Source organism: Triticum dicoccoides, chromosome 3A, assembly GCF_002162155.2.
Source record: "Triticum dicoccoides isolate Atlit2015 ecotype Zavitan chromosome 3A, WEW_v2.0, whole genome shotgun sequence".
Classification (NCBI taxonomy): Eukaryota; Viridiplantae; Streptophyta; class Magnoliopsida; order Poales; family Poaceae; genus Triticum; species Triticum dicoccoides.
In genome coordinates this window covers 54,097,625-54,116,498 of record NC_041384.1, presented here as the reverse complement: position 1 = coordinate 54,116,498, position 18,874 = coordinate 54,097,625, and the positions used below count along the sequence as shown (strand labels likewise).

The 18,874-nt window shown below is 47.2% G+C and overlaps 3 protein-coding genes across 3 annotated transcripts; 2 read left to right on the top strand and 1 right to left on the bottom strand.

The window, feature by feature from the left end:
• Positions 1-27: 27 nt before the first annotated feature.
• Positions 28-4,106, top strand: LOC119267059 (disease resistance protein RPS2-like). Its single transcript, XM_037548361.1, has 2 exons — positions 28-112; positions 845-4,106. Exon 2 carries the CDS (start codon positions 920-922, stop codon positions 1,754-1,756), a length of 837 nt encoding a protein of 278 aa, XP_037404258.1. The 5' UTR covers positions 28-112; positions 845-919; the 3' UTR covers positions 1,757-4,106.
• An 802-nt stretch (positions 4,107-4,908) lies between these two features.
• On the bottom strand, positions 4,909-8,887 carry LOC119267058. The gene is made up of 7 exons (XM_037548360.1): positions 8,175-8,887; positions 7,664-7,755; positions 6,883-7,583; positions 6,014-6,084; positions 5,805-5,894; positions 5,523-5,702; positions 4,909-5,356 (listed from the first exon to the last, which is right to left on the bottom strand). Exons 1-7 carry the CDS (start codon positions 8,577-8,579, stop codon positions 5,327-5,329), a joined length of 1,569 nt encoding a protein of 522 aa, XP_037404257.1. The 5' UTR covers positions 8,580-8,887; the 3' UTR covers positions 4,909-5,326.
• A 7,719-nt stretch (positions 8,888-16,606) lies between these two features.
• Positions 16,607-18,576, top strand: LOC119271910 (9-beta-pimara-7,15-diene oxidase-like). The gene is made up of 2 exons (XM_037553551.1): positions 16,607-17,494; positions 17,908-18,576. Exons 1-2 carry the CDS (start codon positions 16,607-16,609, stop codon positions 18,574-18,576), a joined length of 1,557 nt encoding a protein of 518 aa, XP_037409448.1.
• The last annotated feature ends 298 nt before the right edge of the window (positions 18,577-18,874 follow it).

Here is an 18,874-nt window from a genome sequence, read left to right as displayed (position 1 = left end):
GAATCCCTGATACAAGCAAGCTCTGCGCCAGCGGATCATCAGGGTCGCGTTCGGCTTCTGGAGAAAGGCCGCACGTATCGCATCAGCACCGCTCGCCTCCATTCAGCCGAAGGTGAGCCCTGTTCTTCCTTGGATTTCAGCTGTCCGTCCGTCCGAGCTTCCGACGCGAGGGGGGACCCGATCCGGGACGATTCACGGGGAGCCCTATGTGCTCTGCCCGCCCTTGGTCGCAGACTCTTGCCGATTTCCAGGAAAGATGGGCTGAGTCAGACTTACTGAATAACAACCCCATACGTACCATGTAGCAGCACGCCGCTCCTGCAGTTCAGGCATTGTCTCTCTGCAAGACAAACATGGAGCAATGGCGTGCAAGTGCAACAACCTTTGCATCTGTTATCCTTATCAGTGCTCCCCATGTTTGCTTGCTAGCTAGCTATGCATGTTGCCAAACGGACCTAAGCTAGGGACCGGATCCGGTCCGCCTATTTTGTTTATTAAAGGAGGAGAACCCATATTTCATCAGTCTCAACAAGGAATTATCTAGCATGTTCTCTTGAATTTACCTCCCGAAGCTTTGCGCACACAAAGGGTGAATTCTCTCATATCATATGTAGCCTTCACAACAGCTTGTTTCAGTTCTCTTCTTTCATGGAAAGAAATGTAATTATTTTCAGTTAACCAGGATGCTGCTTTGAGGTGCAAACTTGAAAAAGGATATTTGCCTAAGGGCGTCAACTACACCTAGATTATCAAGAACTGGAATTTCATACTATTTGGCAACAAGTTCACACATTAGCCAACACCATTGACTAGTTAACAATGCAAGAACTTGTCCGCCACGCAGGTACACGAGCTGATTTCTTGTGACTCCAGGCGCAACCCAAGCACAAGGGCTGACAAAATAGGAGGTGTGCCGGCCATGGCGTCCTACTGCTGTTTTAGGAAATCAAGGACTCGTTTGCCAAGCTTTACTGTACCACGGTATCGGTTGATAACGCTCCAAGACATGCTTTGCCTGATTCTTCGTCCAGAAGGTGAAGTGGTTGCCATCGAGGGCATTGGCGGCTTGGGAAAGACATGGGCGGCAAAAGAGGCATTTGAAACCGCAAGGAACTCTAATCGCTTTGATACCTATATCTGGGTTTCATTGTCTACAAGTTGTAGTCTGAGACGGTGCACTGAGAAGATTGCCACATGTCTTTTAATTGACATTGGTGCAGAACTGTTATCGTCGAGAATTAGGGTGATGATCAAGGAGCATCTCACGAGACGAAAGTTCTTGTTGGTTCTCGACAATGCTTATTTTGTCGAGGAAAACATCTTAGGGAAATTGGGGATTCCATGTCCTCGAGAGCAGAGTTTAGGTTCAAAGGTCATTGTGACCACAAGAACCGGGAGGACAGTTTCAGTCATGGATCCAGCTATACTTATATCGCCAAAACCACTCACAGATCAGGCCTCATATGACCTACTGCGCGAGAAGATCGGCAAGGATATTGATCTGGAGTTAGTTGACAACTGTTTTGGCATGCCATTGTCGATTATCTTACTGGCTGGGGCACTGTGTGATATGCCTGCACAAGAGTCGAGCAAGTTAATAAGTGAAGCTTATGTGGCTCTAGGACCCAAGATATCAGTGTTCACCACAATGGTTCGCCTTGTAAAGTTTTGTTACCGTCGGCTTCCTAGTGATACTGCCAGGCGCTGGTTCCTATACTGCCTACTCTTCCCTGACGATGAAGCAATTCCTGTCTAAGACCTGATCATTTTATGGAAGCTGGATGGTATCATTCAAGAAGCTAGAGATTCTCATGAGGCTAACTATTATGGTGAGGAAATTCTCCATGTGCTTTTAAAGCATGGTTTGATTCATTTTGAGGGTGACCATCATATCCGCATCCATGATGTCATCAGAGAGACGGTATCACAAGTTGGACGTGAGAATGGCTATGTGGAGCAGCCTGAAAAATACCCCAACAATGACATTCCATTTGAGTATCTTCTTGCCAAGTTTGGCAGAAGGATTTCCTTGATGAACAACACAGTGAAGGAAGAACTCCGTGCAAGCCCAAGTCATGAGTGCTTTTCAACTTCGACGCTACTTTTAAGAGGGAACCGCCATATGAGAAGTATATCGGAAGAATTCTTTTGCCGCGTGGGAATGCTTAGAGTGCTAGACCTGTCCTTCACTCCAATCAGAACCCTTCCCCAGTCCATTTCTCGTCTGTTTCACCTCCGGTTGCTGCTACTGGTTGGATGTGGACACTTGGAGAGAATTCAGCACATAGGCTCGCTGGAGATGCTGGAGGCACTGAGTGCATCAGGTTGTGGCTCCCTAAAAAGGGTAGAATGTGGATCATTTGACCGTATGGGGTTGCTCAAGATCCTCGACCTTTCGAGAACTTCTATCGAATGCTTGCCATCCCTGGCTGCGTGCATGGAGCTTAACCAACTTCTGCTACAAGATTGCCCATGCCTCAAGTTTGAGCAAACTACAGAAACAAACCACAATTCATGTGATACAACAGCATTTATCAAGTTCCCTTATGGAGTTTCAAAAACAGGTGCCGTCAGTAACCTCCAGATAGGAGTAAGTAAGGATCCGGTGGATTGGAAGGCCATGCTTTGGTTGCCGCGTGGACTTACTTTCGAGTTGTCTGACAGATTTGGCATGAGGGTCTCTCAAGATGTAAACCAGGACGGAAAAACATACATTTATTCAAGTCAGGCCAACTTCGCTCAGTCTTTGTCTTTGGACAAAGACTCTACACTGTGGTCAAACTGCTTTCGAAAGTTTCACATAGTTATCTCCCCTTTAAACTCTGACCAAACAATGGACAATGGCTTTGAAGTATGGAGGACAAAATTTTCTTTGATGGACAGACAGTCAGGTGATTTCGATAGGGTTTTGGAGATAAAATGTGTCAGCAATCCTGATGATCTCGAAGGGATTCTTAGACACGCTGAGCTAATATCATTAAAAAGTATAACACTGACAAATCTGGTATGGACGCTGAATACCGGAAGACTGACAGCAGCACAAGAACTTTGGGTAGAGGACTGTCACCAGCTGGAGAATATATTCTTACTGGAAGAAGTGGCTACAATGGTCAAATTGCAGAATATATGGATCTCTAACATGGATAATTTAGCATACTTCTGCCAAGGGATGGAAGATTTGACTAGTTTCAGTTGTCTGATGCACTTGCTCCTCGATTGCTGTCCAAAACTGAACTTCCTCTTTCCTTCATCCCTGCGCCTGCTGAATCTTCGTAGCCTACAAATAAGGTTCTGTGACAGCTTGGAGAGAGTGTTAGACGAATCGGTCGCCACGGAACATGCTCTTCCGAGGCTACAGTCGCTGCAGCTGTGGGAGCTTCCAGAGCTTAGCTGCATCTGCGGAGGGGTCTTGCCGTCTCTCAAGGACTTGAAGGTGAAGGGCTGTGCGAAACTGAAGGGAATCCCCATTGGTGTCACTGAAAATAACCCATTCTTCGCAACGATAATAGGAGAAACGCAATGGTGGAATGATTTAGTCTGGGTTGATGGAAGTATCAAGCGCTGGATACTGTTTAGGAACTGGGGCCCCTTGCTACCGCATTTTGCAACTGAAGGACGAACCTTCCAGGCTTCTCTTTTTTCCGGTGTTGGCGGTGATGCCTCGCAAGGTGCTCAGAGTTGCTTTTCAGGTGTTGTCTGTTGTCTGTCAGGTAAGCTACTGACAGGAGGTGCAGTGGTGCCTCAGCGTAGCATTTGGCGCCAGCGGCTCTTGATATCGTGACATGACATCAAAGGTGCGATGCTCTTCGGCGGCGTTGTTGCGCTCCTCAACGTGCAATGCAGTCATCCCCAGGGTACTTGCTGGGCAATCGGGGCTGTTTGTGCTCTCTGCTTTATCTTGGGAGAGATGGCTCAGAAATTTCAGAGAGGATCTTACTCTGGTTATCCAGAGAGTACAAAAGCACTCGAATAACTTCAAAGGTTGGATACAACATAATTTGTAACACTTCCTGTACTCTCTGCATACCTGTAAATATTCTCTATGTACATGTTTTTTTAATTTATAAAACTCTGCACTATGATCCTTTCCCTACTGTATTTTGGCAAGAGCATCAGGAAAAAACAGGAGAAAGAGATAATTGGCCAGATCATCAGGGAAAAATAGGTGTCCCTGCATAGGATTGGGGGTTGTAAAATTTATATGGAATGCATTCTTTTGACCTCCACATCTTATAGGGAATCTAACAAGTGTTTGAATTTTGTTCCTTTGAGAACTTCAATGGACTTCCCTCTACTCACTGTCTTCATTCCTCCAAATTTTATGAATTTACTTTGTTGCGCACCATCCAAGGGAATTACTTGGGAAATTTGTTGGAGAATTTGGTCAGCCCATGCAACTCAAATACTCCCTCCATTCCTCTTTATAGTCCCTTGTTTTGTTGTTGCTAAAGTTCCGAATTGTAGTGCGCATTTGCAGTGCTAATAAAGGAACAAAGGGGGGAACAAAAGGAGTATTAGTTTACTCCTGTTAGACATTATTTTCTCGGGGGAAAAAGGCTCATCATACATAACGAATAGTCAAATTACAACAACTATGCATTTTGTGTGTGGCAGTTGATTGATTTGATAGCCACAATTGTGAAAATGTTATGGTGATTTTTACAACTCATGTTAACTTTAGGTACCGCAGAGGGCTGTTTACTCCTTCAGCAAAACAACACCCTTAATTTATTTACTGCCATCTACTTTAAGATTCCCAACTAAATGGCTTGACATAATTGATCCAGTTCCACCTTTCAGTGGTGGCATAAAAGGAGGGAACACGGAAAAGTTATCCCCTTCTAAAAAAACATAAAGTAATCCACTACAGGAACTAACAACAAAAGGGGTCTTCTAGGCTATTGCAAGTTCACATGGATGGATGAATTGCTGAAAAGAAAAGGAGATCCAGTCACACATCCATAATCCCATTCATCACGGACGAGGCTCCTCTGACATACTGCAGGGCGCAGTTGGGCCACTGGCAGGTGGGCCCGAAAGCAAGTTGGCCCACCTGTCAGTGACCCAACTGCGCCCTGCAGTACGTCAGGGGAGCCGAGTCCATTCATCACATGCTTAAGAAAAGGAATCGTGCCCGTCCAACGAAATCAAGCTATTTGCAACTTTACAACCTACCTACCGCTGTACAATTTTTGCCTTGAGATAGATCATATTGACAAAAATAAAAGAATCTCCGGTATGGCTGGTCGCGTCACTCAACCATACAAACTTCTTCCTGCAGGAGTCGTCCATACAGGCGCGTCAAGGTTGTTGTCTACTGCTGCATTTACCCAGCTCTTTCGATGTCAATTGCTCCCTGCACGCGGTATCATGCACAGAAGGTAAGATTTTTTCTAAAGAAAAGTACTAGTAGGATTCGACAAACTGAATGGAATAACAACACAAACTTGCAAAACTAGATATAGTACTATAGTGCACAAAATTTATCAGTAGACACTATTAAAAAGGGGCATTTAATTTACCACATCAGGATGATCTCTCATCGTTCTGGTAGCAATCGAGGTAGCTCGTCTAGTCGGTTTTCTTTTCTTGTGGAAGGATTCATGGAGAGAATCCATCATTGAAGCTTCAGGGTACTTGCCACTTCTGTCACTTGGATCCAAGTTGCTAGGGCCCCAGGTATACATCACAAACTTTCTCACCTATAAACAACAAAATCAGTATCATTTATTAATCAGAGATGCAGCCCCATGGATGCCATGTATATTATATGATGTTCATCGTTGGACCAAGCAATGCTTCACCTTATCCCAATTCTGTTGAGCTCGCCGTTTGCTCAGAATTTTCAGCATTCTTGTATCCTCATTACGGAGCTTCTTTATCCTAGCTTCACACTGAAGAGTCCAAATAATAGTCAGTTGCATACCAAATCAGTTTACACGTCGTCGCATGCTTATTCCTTTTTTTCAGTGTCACAAAGTAAAAAAAAACAGTAAATTGTCCATGAACTTACTTGAGCCATGAGGCAGAGAAATATCGCTATACTGAAGGCATAAAGGCCACCAATACTCGCAATTATACTGACTGCATGAAACAATCGCTATTAGATGATAGAAATGGAAACTGCACAAATTAGGTAGCTAATGCTCAAATTCACAACCCATATAACTGCCAGGGTGTTCTGTTGGACACTTGGGCCAACTTTCTCACAAGTGGGCCCTCATTATAACCACAAAAGTATGTATCTACGGGGCGCGCAACGGCACAAGGCTATTGTTTATGGCCTATTTGGTGTGCAGGCATGTGGAAAATCGTCTTGAGAAATATCACACAACCTATAAGTTGCTTCTGTTTTAAGTACTTTCATATCTGGAGAAGAAATTCAGGATTTGTTGCCGTGCCAGGGATTCAGGGTTAAGCTACTTTTAGTCTCAGGAAATAACAATGGAGGATGGTTCTACTAAGTGAAACCCGCTGTGAGCTGGAAGCAAATTTCCTATATGCTACAAGTAGAAAGCCTTTTGTAACCATATATTCATATCTGCAGTAACATGATCAGTTTAAACTAGTATAACTATAACTATGTTTAACCAAATCAAACAGCTAGATCAAGATCAAATTTAATTAGCCACACACTACTAAATACATATCCTCTAGGATTTGGAAAACCTATCATGGAGCAAATGTTTGATACTATTCATATGGTAGTTAGTAGTTCAATCTGAAGCAATATTGCTATAATAATCCATAACCATAAGCAATCGGTTACTAGCAAATCATGCGCACAGCAAAAAAGACTTGGGCACTAAATAGACTGGAAAGATAGCACATACAGAGTATCAAACAGAAAAATGCTCAGCCTTGTCATCATAAGAGACTCACCTGGGCCTATGACACTTTCGTTACTAATCTCCACGATGTAATCTGAAAGATAACTTATGTAGAGCGTAGTATTTAATACTCCATCTGTAGGGTTCTGCAGGGAAGCATTCAAGCTGCTGACATCCGAAAAGGTAGACCCTGGAGTGAAGTCCTGAAGCAGCGGCTGCAAGAGCTTCAAGTTGTTAAGTTTGTTGTATATCTGGGGAAACAGCTGAATCTTGAGCACGTTGGAGTCTCTCCCTCTGAATGTCTTGAGCTTCTCGTCGCCATAGTTGTCAGAGTTTATGGTCCCACTGACAAAGCTCACGTGCTCATCGTCCCCGGTTTGCTTGGTAGTCAGGTTGAACTGGAAGCCAACAGCTATCGCCGGTCGCCTCGGCAGGTCAACAAACTGCCAGGACACGTAGTGGTCCCTTGGAGGCATTCTGCAGCCGCTGCACTTGAGCGTGATAGACGGCCCCTGGCTCGTGTTCTGGCAACTGTAGGTCAAGAGCGTCGAGAGAGGCAACACCCTGAAGTCCATGAACCCGGGCGTCCCCATCGCGATCATCGAAGGCGGGGTCACTTGGGAGCAGGACATGCTCGAGATGGTGGTGATGTGGAACTCGATGTCGTTGACGAAAGCCAAGAGATCAGGAGCGTTGGCCGGCTTGACTCGATGCACTTCGATGTTGCGCCTATTGATGGCTTGGTACAGCAGCCTGCATCAACACATTTCGAGTGAGCATCACTCCAGTTGAGTATTGTACTAGACTAGATGAATTTTGTGAAGCTCACTTACACAGTGACTAATCCAATGAAGAGTATGAGGGCAGCAACCGAGCACATCCCACCCAGCTCTGTCTTCCTCTTCTTGAGCACTTGCTGGTCAGCCTACATTTGGACAGCAATTGCAACCTACTTTCAGATCAGAAAGATATATTATGGATATGCTGATTGCGACAAGAGTACACGTGTGTTACACAGCAGGCAAATAATGGTAAAAATTTCAAAAGGCAATCCCAATTCGCCACACGGAAGCAAGCAGCCAACCAGGAGGAAAAGTAGGAGGAAACGCTTGGGGGAAGGCGAAGCAATCCAAGACGCCTAGGCGAAGCAAACGAAGCTGTAACAGTAATTTTATTTATTTATCCGGAAATTCCTACTTTGCTTGCTTGATTAATTACTGAATGTGTGGCACAAGAAGGGAAAGCAATCGATGAATGTGTGGATGCTTTGGCCTCTGGAAATAATGTGTGCAACGAAAAAGGAAATCAATCAACCAATGGATGTTAGTGAGGAGTAGTACTGACCGCCCAGTGCTGGGTGTCGAAGATGCAGTCGAGGCGGCTGATCCAGAAGCGGGCGCGGAAGAGCTTCTTGTTGCCGGAGGGGTCGCGGCCGGCGAGCCTGGCGGCGGCGCAGAAGGCGAGCCAGGAGAGGAGGGTGACGAGCGCGGTGAAGAGGAGCACGGCCTGGGACTGGGTGAGGCGGCGGACGGCGTCGAGGGAGAGGACCGGGGCCAGGAAGTAGAGCGTCTGGTTGCGGGACCCGGCCCCGACGGCCCCGACCTGCCAGTCGGCGAAGGTGTTGCCGTCCCCGGACGCCGGGAGGGACACGCAGGCCGTGCCGTTGGGCGACAGGTAGTACCCCGGGTCGCACGCGCACAGCGTCGCGTTGTAGGCGAACATCCGCGCCGCCGCGCACGCCGCCGCCATAGCCGCCGCTCCGCCCCGGCTCTGCTGCTTGGGCCAAGAAAGTCGGTCACATGGACGGAGACGGCAAGATGGGGGAGGGGGACGAGGTGAAGGCGACGGACTGCTTGATTGCTTGGGTCTAGGGTTTGGAGGAGGATGGAGCTGGGTCTGGAACTGGAATCGGATGCAATCTCTGCTGGGCGGAGAAAGGCGGAGGAGGAGGGGAAGAATCCTCCAGGAGGGAGGAGGGAGGAGGATGGGGAGGCAGCTTAGCAGAGCTGGGCTGAGCAAGGATTGGCTGGCTGGGCTGCCTTGGCTGACTCAACAAAAGTGAAAAGGAATGCTGGTAGGAGTAGTGGTGGGTTAAAAAGGAGCCTCCCCTAGGATACTGTTTTACCCATCTGATCTGATCTCTCTCTTTAGACTTGCTTTGTGCTATAATTGAGCAGCAATAATCCACATTTAGCAGATACATTGAGCAAGCCTAGAATGCACGCACGTGTTGCAGATTTAACTTCCTCTGTAAAGAAATGCAGTACTGGGAGTGCAAGACTTTTTAGATCACTAATCGGGGGAGTATGTTTTGTGAGCTAACCATGCGCTGTCGATATCAAAGTTATTGACCCAAACTTGTGGTCTTCGGTCGTCGTTGACCTGGCCAATTTGTGGAGGCTAGACTTAGGTTAGCTGTTTTTTTCCTGTTTGAAATCTAGGTAACATTTCCTGGCTTTTGGGTCAACGTTCAACCAAAGAGACAAAGAGAGAAAGAGAGATAAATACAAACAAAAAATTGCACTAGTATTTCACTAAAAATGCACAACTCCAAAAAAAGGCAACTTAGGCTTACTAGGGCCATGTGCGCAGAGGATCCCGACGGTGACGATGTGCGTCTAGTGGATGACGGCGAGGAGTGGAGGTGTATGGGCCACCAGTGGTGGTGGCCCTTGGTCTTGGCCTACACGAGCTACCGAGCAGCTAGGGTTTTCCATTTGCCTTTCATACTTTTGTGCCACCGATGAGAAATCCCTTGGTGATACGTAAACTTAGTGGAGCTGATACAAAGGGTTGACTCTGGTTCGGGGCAACATTCACCTTGGAAGTTGGAACCCCTCGCATTTGATTGGGTCCGACTTGGAACTACGGCCGGGCTCTCGATTTGGTGTGGACTAAATCAGGTTGCTTCCTGGACTTGGATGTAGCGTAGGGGAGTGTCGTGTCGATCCACCTCCATCGGTTCATGCATATAATGTGCCAATAACCAGCGTACTGCAAGAGATGGATGAACGTGTATGGGTACATTTGGTGCACCACACCTCCGTGGGGATAAATCTACTCGAATAGTCATGTTCTTGGACGACTTGGATCTTGTTGACTTAATCACAGAACAACTTTAACCTTAGTAATTAAAACTTGCCAACTGTTTGAGCGCCTCATGGATTCTTCCTCGTGAGAGATGCGAGGGAGGAAGACAAGGCATGCTTAGTTCTTACCGCTAAACCATCCACCCTTCCTTTGAAACATGTCGCATAACTAGCTTAGGTATGTTGTAAGCCTTGCGAGTACATCTATTTCACCCACATGACATGCATGTTTCCACGTGGAGTTGTGTGAAAGTGGCGCCGTTGGTCATCAGGGTGCTACATGAGCCGTTCGTCACTTCATATATAATATAATCCATGAACAAGAAATTGCACTAATATTTCACTAAAAAAGCACAACTCCAAAAAGGGTAACTTTACGGTTACCGGTGTGCCAATTTTAGTGAATGAGATTTTCAAATATTTTCAGGCAATTGAAATTCAGCAAGCACGTAAAATCAAACAATTCCTTTTATTTTCCTCTCGGCCTATTAGCTTCCTCTTAGATGTGTGCAATTATGATATACAGTAATATACAAGGTCTAAATGATTCAGGAGCCATTGGGGCTGACTGTATTAGATGGTCAAGAACTCAAGATCGTTTGCATGTCACCAACCCTTATTTCTTATAGAAGTATGGGTGTTGATACCCTCCTCATTTTAATATACTTTTATATAACCATAGAGGTTTCAATAAAGAAGATCGTACCGAGATTGATCTTCTGCTTGAACGTGGACAAATCTGCTAAGAAACAAGCAGCTACCTACCAACCAAGAACCAAACTAAACAGACAAACAAGGGGAACAACGACAACAACCAGCCTCCCAGTTGTCGTCGGTGTTTGCTTGCATATATATCTTGAGTTTTTTTTACAGTACATCATACTACTCCATATAACGGGTAGTATTAGTTTGATCCAACGGTCATAATGAATCAGGCAAAATTCTCCTCAAAGACATACTGGTTAATTTTTATGAGAATTAATTAAACCGACTTCTTGTGATGCGGCTGTCTGTATTCGAGACCAGCTTCTTGTGATGCGGCTGTGGTCATGGAGAGGGACGGACGTCGCGGGGGGAACACGGTCAGTGAACTCCGACGACTCGAGGAATAGTCCCTCCCAACACGACGGACCTGAGGAATTTGTTCCACTACGTCCTCGCCGTAGCTGGCCCTCCCGCCAGCACACAACAGAAACAAACAATGAACTGCCAAAAATGCACCTAACTAATTAATATACTACCAAAAATTTAGTGTAGTATCGAACCATGAAAATATACTGTCGAAATTTGGTTGATGTATCGTAAATGGACTCGTATAGTTTCGCCTTGGGCCCCTGAAATCTCAGGATCGACCCTGTGCACACCTTCGGCAGATCGAGCCCGATGTCACACTCGCGACGCACTAGCATGGACGCCAATACGCTTGACCACCGGCTAGCCATCACAGACGGACGCCGACAGCACGGCATGCATGTGGAATGCCAAACGAACGCAAACTAAGAGCATCTTCAGCCACACCCCCAAGGTCATTTTTTAACACCACGTCTAAAAATCAGCCCAGTCGCACCCCAGAAGCCCCTTTTCGCCGGTTTGGGCCGAAACTGGCGGCGGCGGACTCAGGCCGAACCTGATGTGCTGGGGGCGCCCGGGGCGCCGGGGAAACTGATTTTAGCGTGAAAGAACGGCGAGCCCGCCGAGTCAGCGACCCCTGCGCCTCGTCGTCCTCATCGCCTCGATTTTCCGCGAGTAATCAATGCAAGGCTGCCGCCGGTCAGTCTTCCATTGATTCCTCACAGGCGGTGCGGTGAGGCGACGCGCCCCCTCCCCGCCGCGCGTACACACGACGCCGCCCCCGGCCGCTATATAAGCCGCCCCTGCCTCGCCGGTGAACACACCCAGCCCGGAGCCCCCTCTCTCCCCGTGCATGCACAGACGATGGGCGAAAGGTTCCCCAGCGATGGGGCGGTGGCCGATGGCTTCGGCCGCCGCTCTCTGCACGAGTGAGAAGCGCATCTTCTCCACGAAGCATACTACCCGGCGCCTCCTGACATGCGCGCGCCGGGGCGATGGAGGCTCAGCCCCGAGGGCGTCCCCGTCCCCCCGCTGCCCGACGTCGAGCACCCCCACTACTTCCAGGCCAAGATCGACCGTGCGCGGGCGTCTCTGTCAGAGGAGGAGCGAGCCCTCCCGTAGTACGACGCCGGCAACCACGGGGCGTGGGCGGCGTTATTCTAAGCTGGCAGGCAGAGCGGCTGGCCTCCACCAACAACGTGCCACTGGCGAGGGGGCGCAACAACAGCGATGTCCGCCGCCTGTGGTGGGGCGCCCCCGGCGCATGCTGCACGCCGTCCTCGAGTACCTCGAGGGTGGCAACGACCCGCCGTTGACGTACCCGGCCGCCCCAGTCCCCCGCCGGACATGCGGTCCATGGGTGATGAGGAGGATGCTGGGCGGGTCCTCCTCCTCCTCCCGCTCCTCCTCCCACTCCCCCGGGGCACCGATGCTCTTAAGCGTAAACGCCGCTCGGCCGGCGCAACCACGGCGTCGTCATCAATGAGGGTAGCGGCGGTTTATCCTCCCGCCTCGTCAGGCCGAAGATGGAGCCGGGGCTCGGCCCCGTGAAGCACGAGCACAACGACGAGGCTGCCATCGACGACAAGGCCGCCATGAAGTGGGCGCGGGAGGACTGGGCGCGGACGGACCCCGTGAAGCACGAGCACAACGACGAGGCTGCCATCGACGACAAGGCCGCCATGAAGTGGGCGCGGGAGGACTGGGCGCGGACGGAGTTGGAGCGCCAGCCCCGCGCCCTGGAGGAGATCGCCACTCGGCGCCGTGGCTGTGACGAGGGAGGCGTCGTCGTTCTCGAGGACAGCGACGACGAGGTGCCACCGCCGGCCAAACCTGTCCGCGAGGGGGACCCCGGGCAGGGGTCCAGCAGGGACGGCCGCGTGAAGAAGGAGAAGGAGGACGACGACGGCAGCGACTTCGGCGTGTTCAGCTAGTTCTTCGGCCTATAGGCGCGGCCTTTTTTTCCTTCTTTTTAGTAGACTTATTGTTATGTCTCTATATGTAAAAAAACTGTGAACCGCCTAAATATCGCCGAATGTATGCCGTGTTTATCGAAATTTGCCCAATTATGTTTTTTTAAATGTCTGGGGCCAACCTGGGGTGGCGGCTGGGAAGCCGATCGCCCCCACGCCGGAAATATCACCGGTTCGTTCCCAGGCGGCGCTTTTTTCTAGCCCGGGGGCGAACGGCTGGAGATGCTCTAAGCCGCTTGGCGAGCCTCCTCTGCGGCCGGACTTTAGACTGTTGTATGGGTCCCCTCGATTTATGTAAAAAGTGGAATTAATTCTAAAACTTATACTTCTCGCCAAAAGAAAAAATTGTTTTGCCAGATTGCACAAAACGGACAATACAGTGCCTTGGGGGTGTCAAAGTCTTCTAAAATGACATATGAAAAAAATACAGTGAAAACATTTTGTTGATTTTCTTTCTTCTTCTTTTTGAATCACAACCAAAGTCACCATTGTAATTTCTAAATCGATGACTTGGATAGCCGGTAATCATTTTCAGTTTCACCAAATTCACGCAAAGAAAACTAAAGCAGAAGAGTCAGATTGCACAGAGACAAAATGAGCAAGGCCATAGAAGAACCAAGATTTTCACACACCTCTTAGGAAATTGTTCTAAAATATTCACCATGTATTAAAAATATCTATCGTGTTTTTCAGCTAAATGTTTTAAGAAAGGCTGACGTCTATTACTCCCACGGTTCCAAAATACTTACACGACAAGTACTTTGGAACAGAGGGAGTAGGAAACTATTCATCTTGTATTAAAAATGCTCATTATGTATTTAGAACAAATTCACTATATTGTTAAAATATATTTTTGGAATATGTTTCTAAAACCATGCCTACGTGGCCAAAACAGACGGGAATTGGATCCTGACGCTTATGACAAGCGTCCGTGTTGGACATGGCCTGACATCACCAACTAAAGAGTTGACACTTCGATCGATTAGCATCACTCTCTACTATCACTAATAAAAGAGATAGAATGACACTACAAGCAGGATTCCCGTTCACCATGATTAAAGAGTCCCTGGACAATGCAATTTTTTTTTTATCTATTGGATGCCTTCACGTGAAGTCAAGATCAAACGCCCTGCTGTTAATTCTTCCTTTCTACTTGTGTGTGTGCGCACGAGCGTGCGTGCGTGGCTGCTTCTGTAACTTTGGAGGATTTTCTTCAGTTCCTGCCTTGTTATATAAAACTTGAACGCTTAGCCGCCACCAAATCTTTCCTACCAATGTCAATACCATATTTGGTAGAGACGCCCTTAGCAGCCATTGTCGCTTAGCTCATTAGATGGCACAGCTGACTTCTAAGCTTGTATTTTGATATGATACGCACGGGCCGTACAGAGGATTAATCTTTTGAGATTCTTCAGCGCACTACATGCCAAAACTGGGTATTATTTTGCAAACTTGAGCATCAATAGAAATGTGAAGAATCCAAGGTCAACGTCTCTTCCATTCCACGCGATAACGTGAAGGACTTACAGTTACATCCTCTACCAAGTTTGATAGTAAAAACATAGGAGGATCATCAATCTTAATAAGCGTGTGAGCTGCTTTGATTGCTTCCCCAGAACTTGGCGTCGAGTGTCCGGCATAAAAGTTGTTTAGGGCTTCGGGCTCTTTGATTCAAAGGATTGTAAAAGTAATTTTGGAGGATTCCGATCCTCGGTAATCTTTCCTACATGAGTTGTTTGCTTCTTAAGATTAAAATTTATATAGGATTTTCACTCTTAGGACTCATTTGTACTAAAATTTGCATTATTTCAACCTTTTGTGAAGAATCCTACTCCCTCCGTTCCGAATTACTTGTCTTGGATTTGTCTAGATACGGATGTATCTAGACTCATTTTAGTGCGAGATACCTCCGTATCTACATAAATCTAAGACAAGTAATTCGGAACGGAGGGAGTATATATCTAAGAAAGTCATTCCCACTAACTTACTTATCTTAACATGTAAGTTACCCCACCATACAACTATCAATCAGATAATTAAAGCCCACCTAGAAATGCAATCATGCATGAGAAAAGACCCACCAGCACATTCAACCATGCATTGAAACATGTTTTTCATTCAATTATTCTACTTATATTCAATAAATATTGTTACAACTATACCTAATCAAAAATAATAAGTCATATTTACTTTTAAGTTTGGCTCTTGTGTTATCAACTCAATTTTTCATCAATCAATTCCCGCAACAACGCGTGGGGTATCCTCTAATTCTATAGTTTTCATGTGCACAATTAAACATCCAAACATACTTGTAGTATTTAAGGTGTCATGATATTCTATTCGTATGTTTTCCCTATTCTCGTGGTTTAAAATTCATGAGAATCAAGAGGCCCTCAATAAAAAATTGTATACCATGCTAACATGTAGCGAAGTACAATAAAGCCTCTCCCAATCCTTCTTCTGAGCCATTGTTCTCCAATAGTAGAAGAATTTGTTGTTTCCGGCCTCTGTGCCAAAATGCATACACAACCTTTAACGGTGTGTCTGGCAACTTTTTTCAAGGGGATTCAGATTTAAGAGGAAGGAGTGATGGTGGGATTAGACATGTGACATCTCATTTTAATCCCCATCATTTGTTTGGCAGCGGAATGATAAGAATATTTGAGAATTTAAGAGAGATGTTTATTCCATTATTTGGTTAGCGGATATTCATAAATGATTAAGAAAAAAGTAAGAGATGACAACTTAAGTTACATTGAAGGTTCAAGATCTCGTTGAATCATTTCTATCCCTATTTTCACCCCTTCCCTGTTATTAAAATGGTGGGGGTTGTTAGACTCTAAACTCCCACTCCCTATCCTTTTAGATCCCCAGTCCCTACAACCAAACAGGTGGGTTCGTATCTTATAACCCGAATTCCTATTTCCTTTATCTAATTAGCTCCAACCAACCAAACAAGATGTAGTTTTAATAAAATAGAGGCAAAAAATGTCAAATAGAAAGGAAAGTACAAACCTGAAATAGCAAAGCATAAGAAATCAAAACGCCGAGTCTATAGAAGGCTTGCCAACTATGGTTAGAGCATCTCTAACCCATCTCCCAATATTCTTTATAACTATAAAAAAATGTAACTATAGGTAGTTAGACCCATCGAACTCAGCAACAAAACCACTTCTATTCAGGATAGAGACGTAATAAAAGCATGCATTTTGATCAGCGTGCAAGTTGTCTGGTTTTAAAATTGAGGAACAAAAGCTGCACTTGTCAATTAGTTGGGGGACTAAAATAAACTTTTGTCTATTCATATTATTTTTCATAAACCTGGTTAAATTTTGTAAATTTTGTCTTTTTTACGAAAAGATCAGATCTATTGTAAAGATTCACCGGAAATAAAATTTGACTTGTATTAGAAGTTAGAAGAATCTAATAGGCACTGTATTTTGATCCCAGAGGAAATACTGAGTACTCCATAACGGACAAATGAAGCACACCCGAAACAGGCGACTTATATTAGAAATTGGAACAATCAAATAGGCACTGTCTCCACTGCAGCCTCCATCACAAGGCTTATAAGATGGGCTCTCTCGCTGTTCTTCCCAGGTAAAATAGTGAGCTTTGTGCAATACGAAGTAATTCCACGCTGATGGAGCTAACCACAGCCACCCTCCTGCTCATCTCATTGCCTTTGATCCTTTTGTCGTCCTTATTACTTGGCCGCAAATCCAAAGCAGCAAGGCCTCCTGGTCCATGGAGCCTCCCGTTCATCGGAAGCCTACACCACCTCCTCACGCCACTGCCGCACGTCGCTCTCCGTGACCTGGCCAAGAAGCACGGCCCGGTGATGTACCTCAGGCTGGGCCAGGTGGACGCCGTCGTCATCTCCTCGCCGGCGGCTGCGCAGGAGGTCCTCCGGGACAAGGACCTCAGCTTCGCGTCGCGGCCCAGCATCCTGGCCTCGGAGATCTGCCTGTACGGGAACCTCGACGTCGCCTTCGCGCCCTACGGCGCGTACTGGCGGACCATGCGCAGGCTCTGCACGACGGAGCTCCTCAGCGCGCGCAAGGTCCGGCAGTTCGCGCCGGTCCGGGGCGGCGAGATCATGCGCCTCGTCGAGACGGTCCGCTCAGCCGGCCGAGGTGGTGAACCCGTGAATCTCGGCGGCCTCGTGATGGCGTGCACGAACACGGTCACGGCGAAGGTGGCGTTCGGCGAGGGGTGCGCCGGGGAGCTGCAGGCGCAGTTCCTTTCGGCGATCGAGGTGATTCTCAGGAGCAGCGGGGGCCTCTGCGTCGGGGACCTCTTCCCGTCTCTGTCGTTCGTCGACGTCGTCAGTGGGATGAAGCGCCGGCTCTGGCGAGCACGCCGGCAGCTTGACACGGTCCTTGACAAGATCATCGCGGAGTGCGAGGAGCGGCGAGAGCAGAACAAGACCGGAGACGACGAGGACCTCCTGAGAGTCTTGCTTCGGGTCAGGGACGAGGGGCAGCTCGAGGTCCCCATGGGCACCACTAACATCAAGGCAGTCATAGCGGTGAGTGGACTGATAATACCTAACTGCTCTCAAATGCTAGCATGAAACGGGATTTTCATCCTTGTGCATGTAAACTCCGTGACATGGTTTTCACTTCCACTTTCAGAAATATTTGCAACAAAATCACTAGAATTCACTTTTCAGAAATATTTCAGCAAGCACCAAAATAAATTCAGTCAATACCAGTGACTCGATTTGCATTTCAGCCAAAGGGCTGAATCATTCACTTAAAATATTCAACTAGATATTTGGAAGATTTGAGAAAATATTTGAATTTTCATGTAGTTCTGAAATTGCCAAATTATTTTGACCGAAAGGTAAACATTTCTGTGTTAACAAAATTATGGAACTTCAATCAATTTCTTAGACATCTCACTGAAAGTGAAAACTATGCTTTGTGACCGACTAATTAGGATATGTTCGCTGGAGGGACGGAGACGACTGCATCAACCACCGAGTGGGTCATGTCGGAGCTCATAAGGAACCCAAGCGCAATGGCCAAGGCGCAGAAGGAGGTGCGGTGTGCATTCAACCACAAGAACCCAGAAGACCATGAGGCTCACATGGAAGAGCTATGCTACACAAAGATGGTAGTTAAGGAGGCCATGAGGCTTCACCCGGTGGTTCCGCTCTTGCTCCCCCGTGTCTGCAGGGAGACCTGCGACGTCCGCGGGCTTAGGGTCGAGGAGGGCACTCGCGTCTTCGTGAACGCATGGGCGATGGCGAGGAGCCCTGAGTACTGGCAGGATGCAGAGGAGTTCAGGCCAGAGAGGTTCGAGGACAACGCGGCGGACTACAAAGGCACGCAGCTAGAGTACCTGCCATTTGGAAGTGGAAGGAGGATGTGTCCTGGGAACATCTTTGCATTGGCCTTGGTAGAACTCGTCGTGGCACGACTTCTGTACTATTTCGACTGGAGCCTCCCTGCCGGAATGCGGCCGGATGAGCTGGACATGAACACCGTTGTAGGCTTGACGGCAAAGAGAAGCAACCAGCTGCTCCTGGTGGTGTCACCATATAATGTGCCGATCCACAAGGAGATTGATGAATGCAAAGCTCACTGGTGTTCATTAGTAGTATAGTATAATAAATAAGTCGTAGGCATCCCACACCGGATAGTATCATATTGCATTATATTATTTTAGTTACTATCATCCTGTTGTATAGTATATATCATAGTATCATCTTATTTATTCGTTTTTACAATCTTAATGTAAAGTTCTGTACAAGATCTATTTACCATTTCCTTGTTCGGTGATCTATGATACTTATACCTGGCCATCCCTCGGGCCGGGCCGAGCTTCAGGCCGGGCCTAACCAAGTTCGAAGCAAAAAACCAAGGCCCGGGCCCTGCCCGGCTGAAGCGTCGGGCCTAAAAAT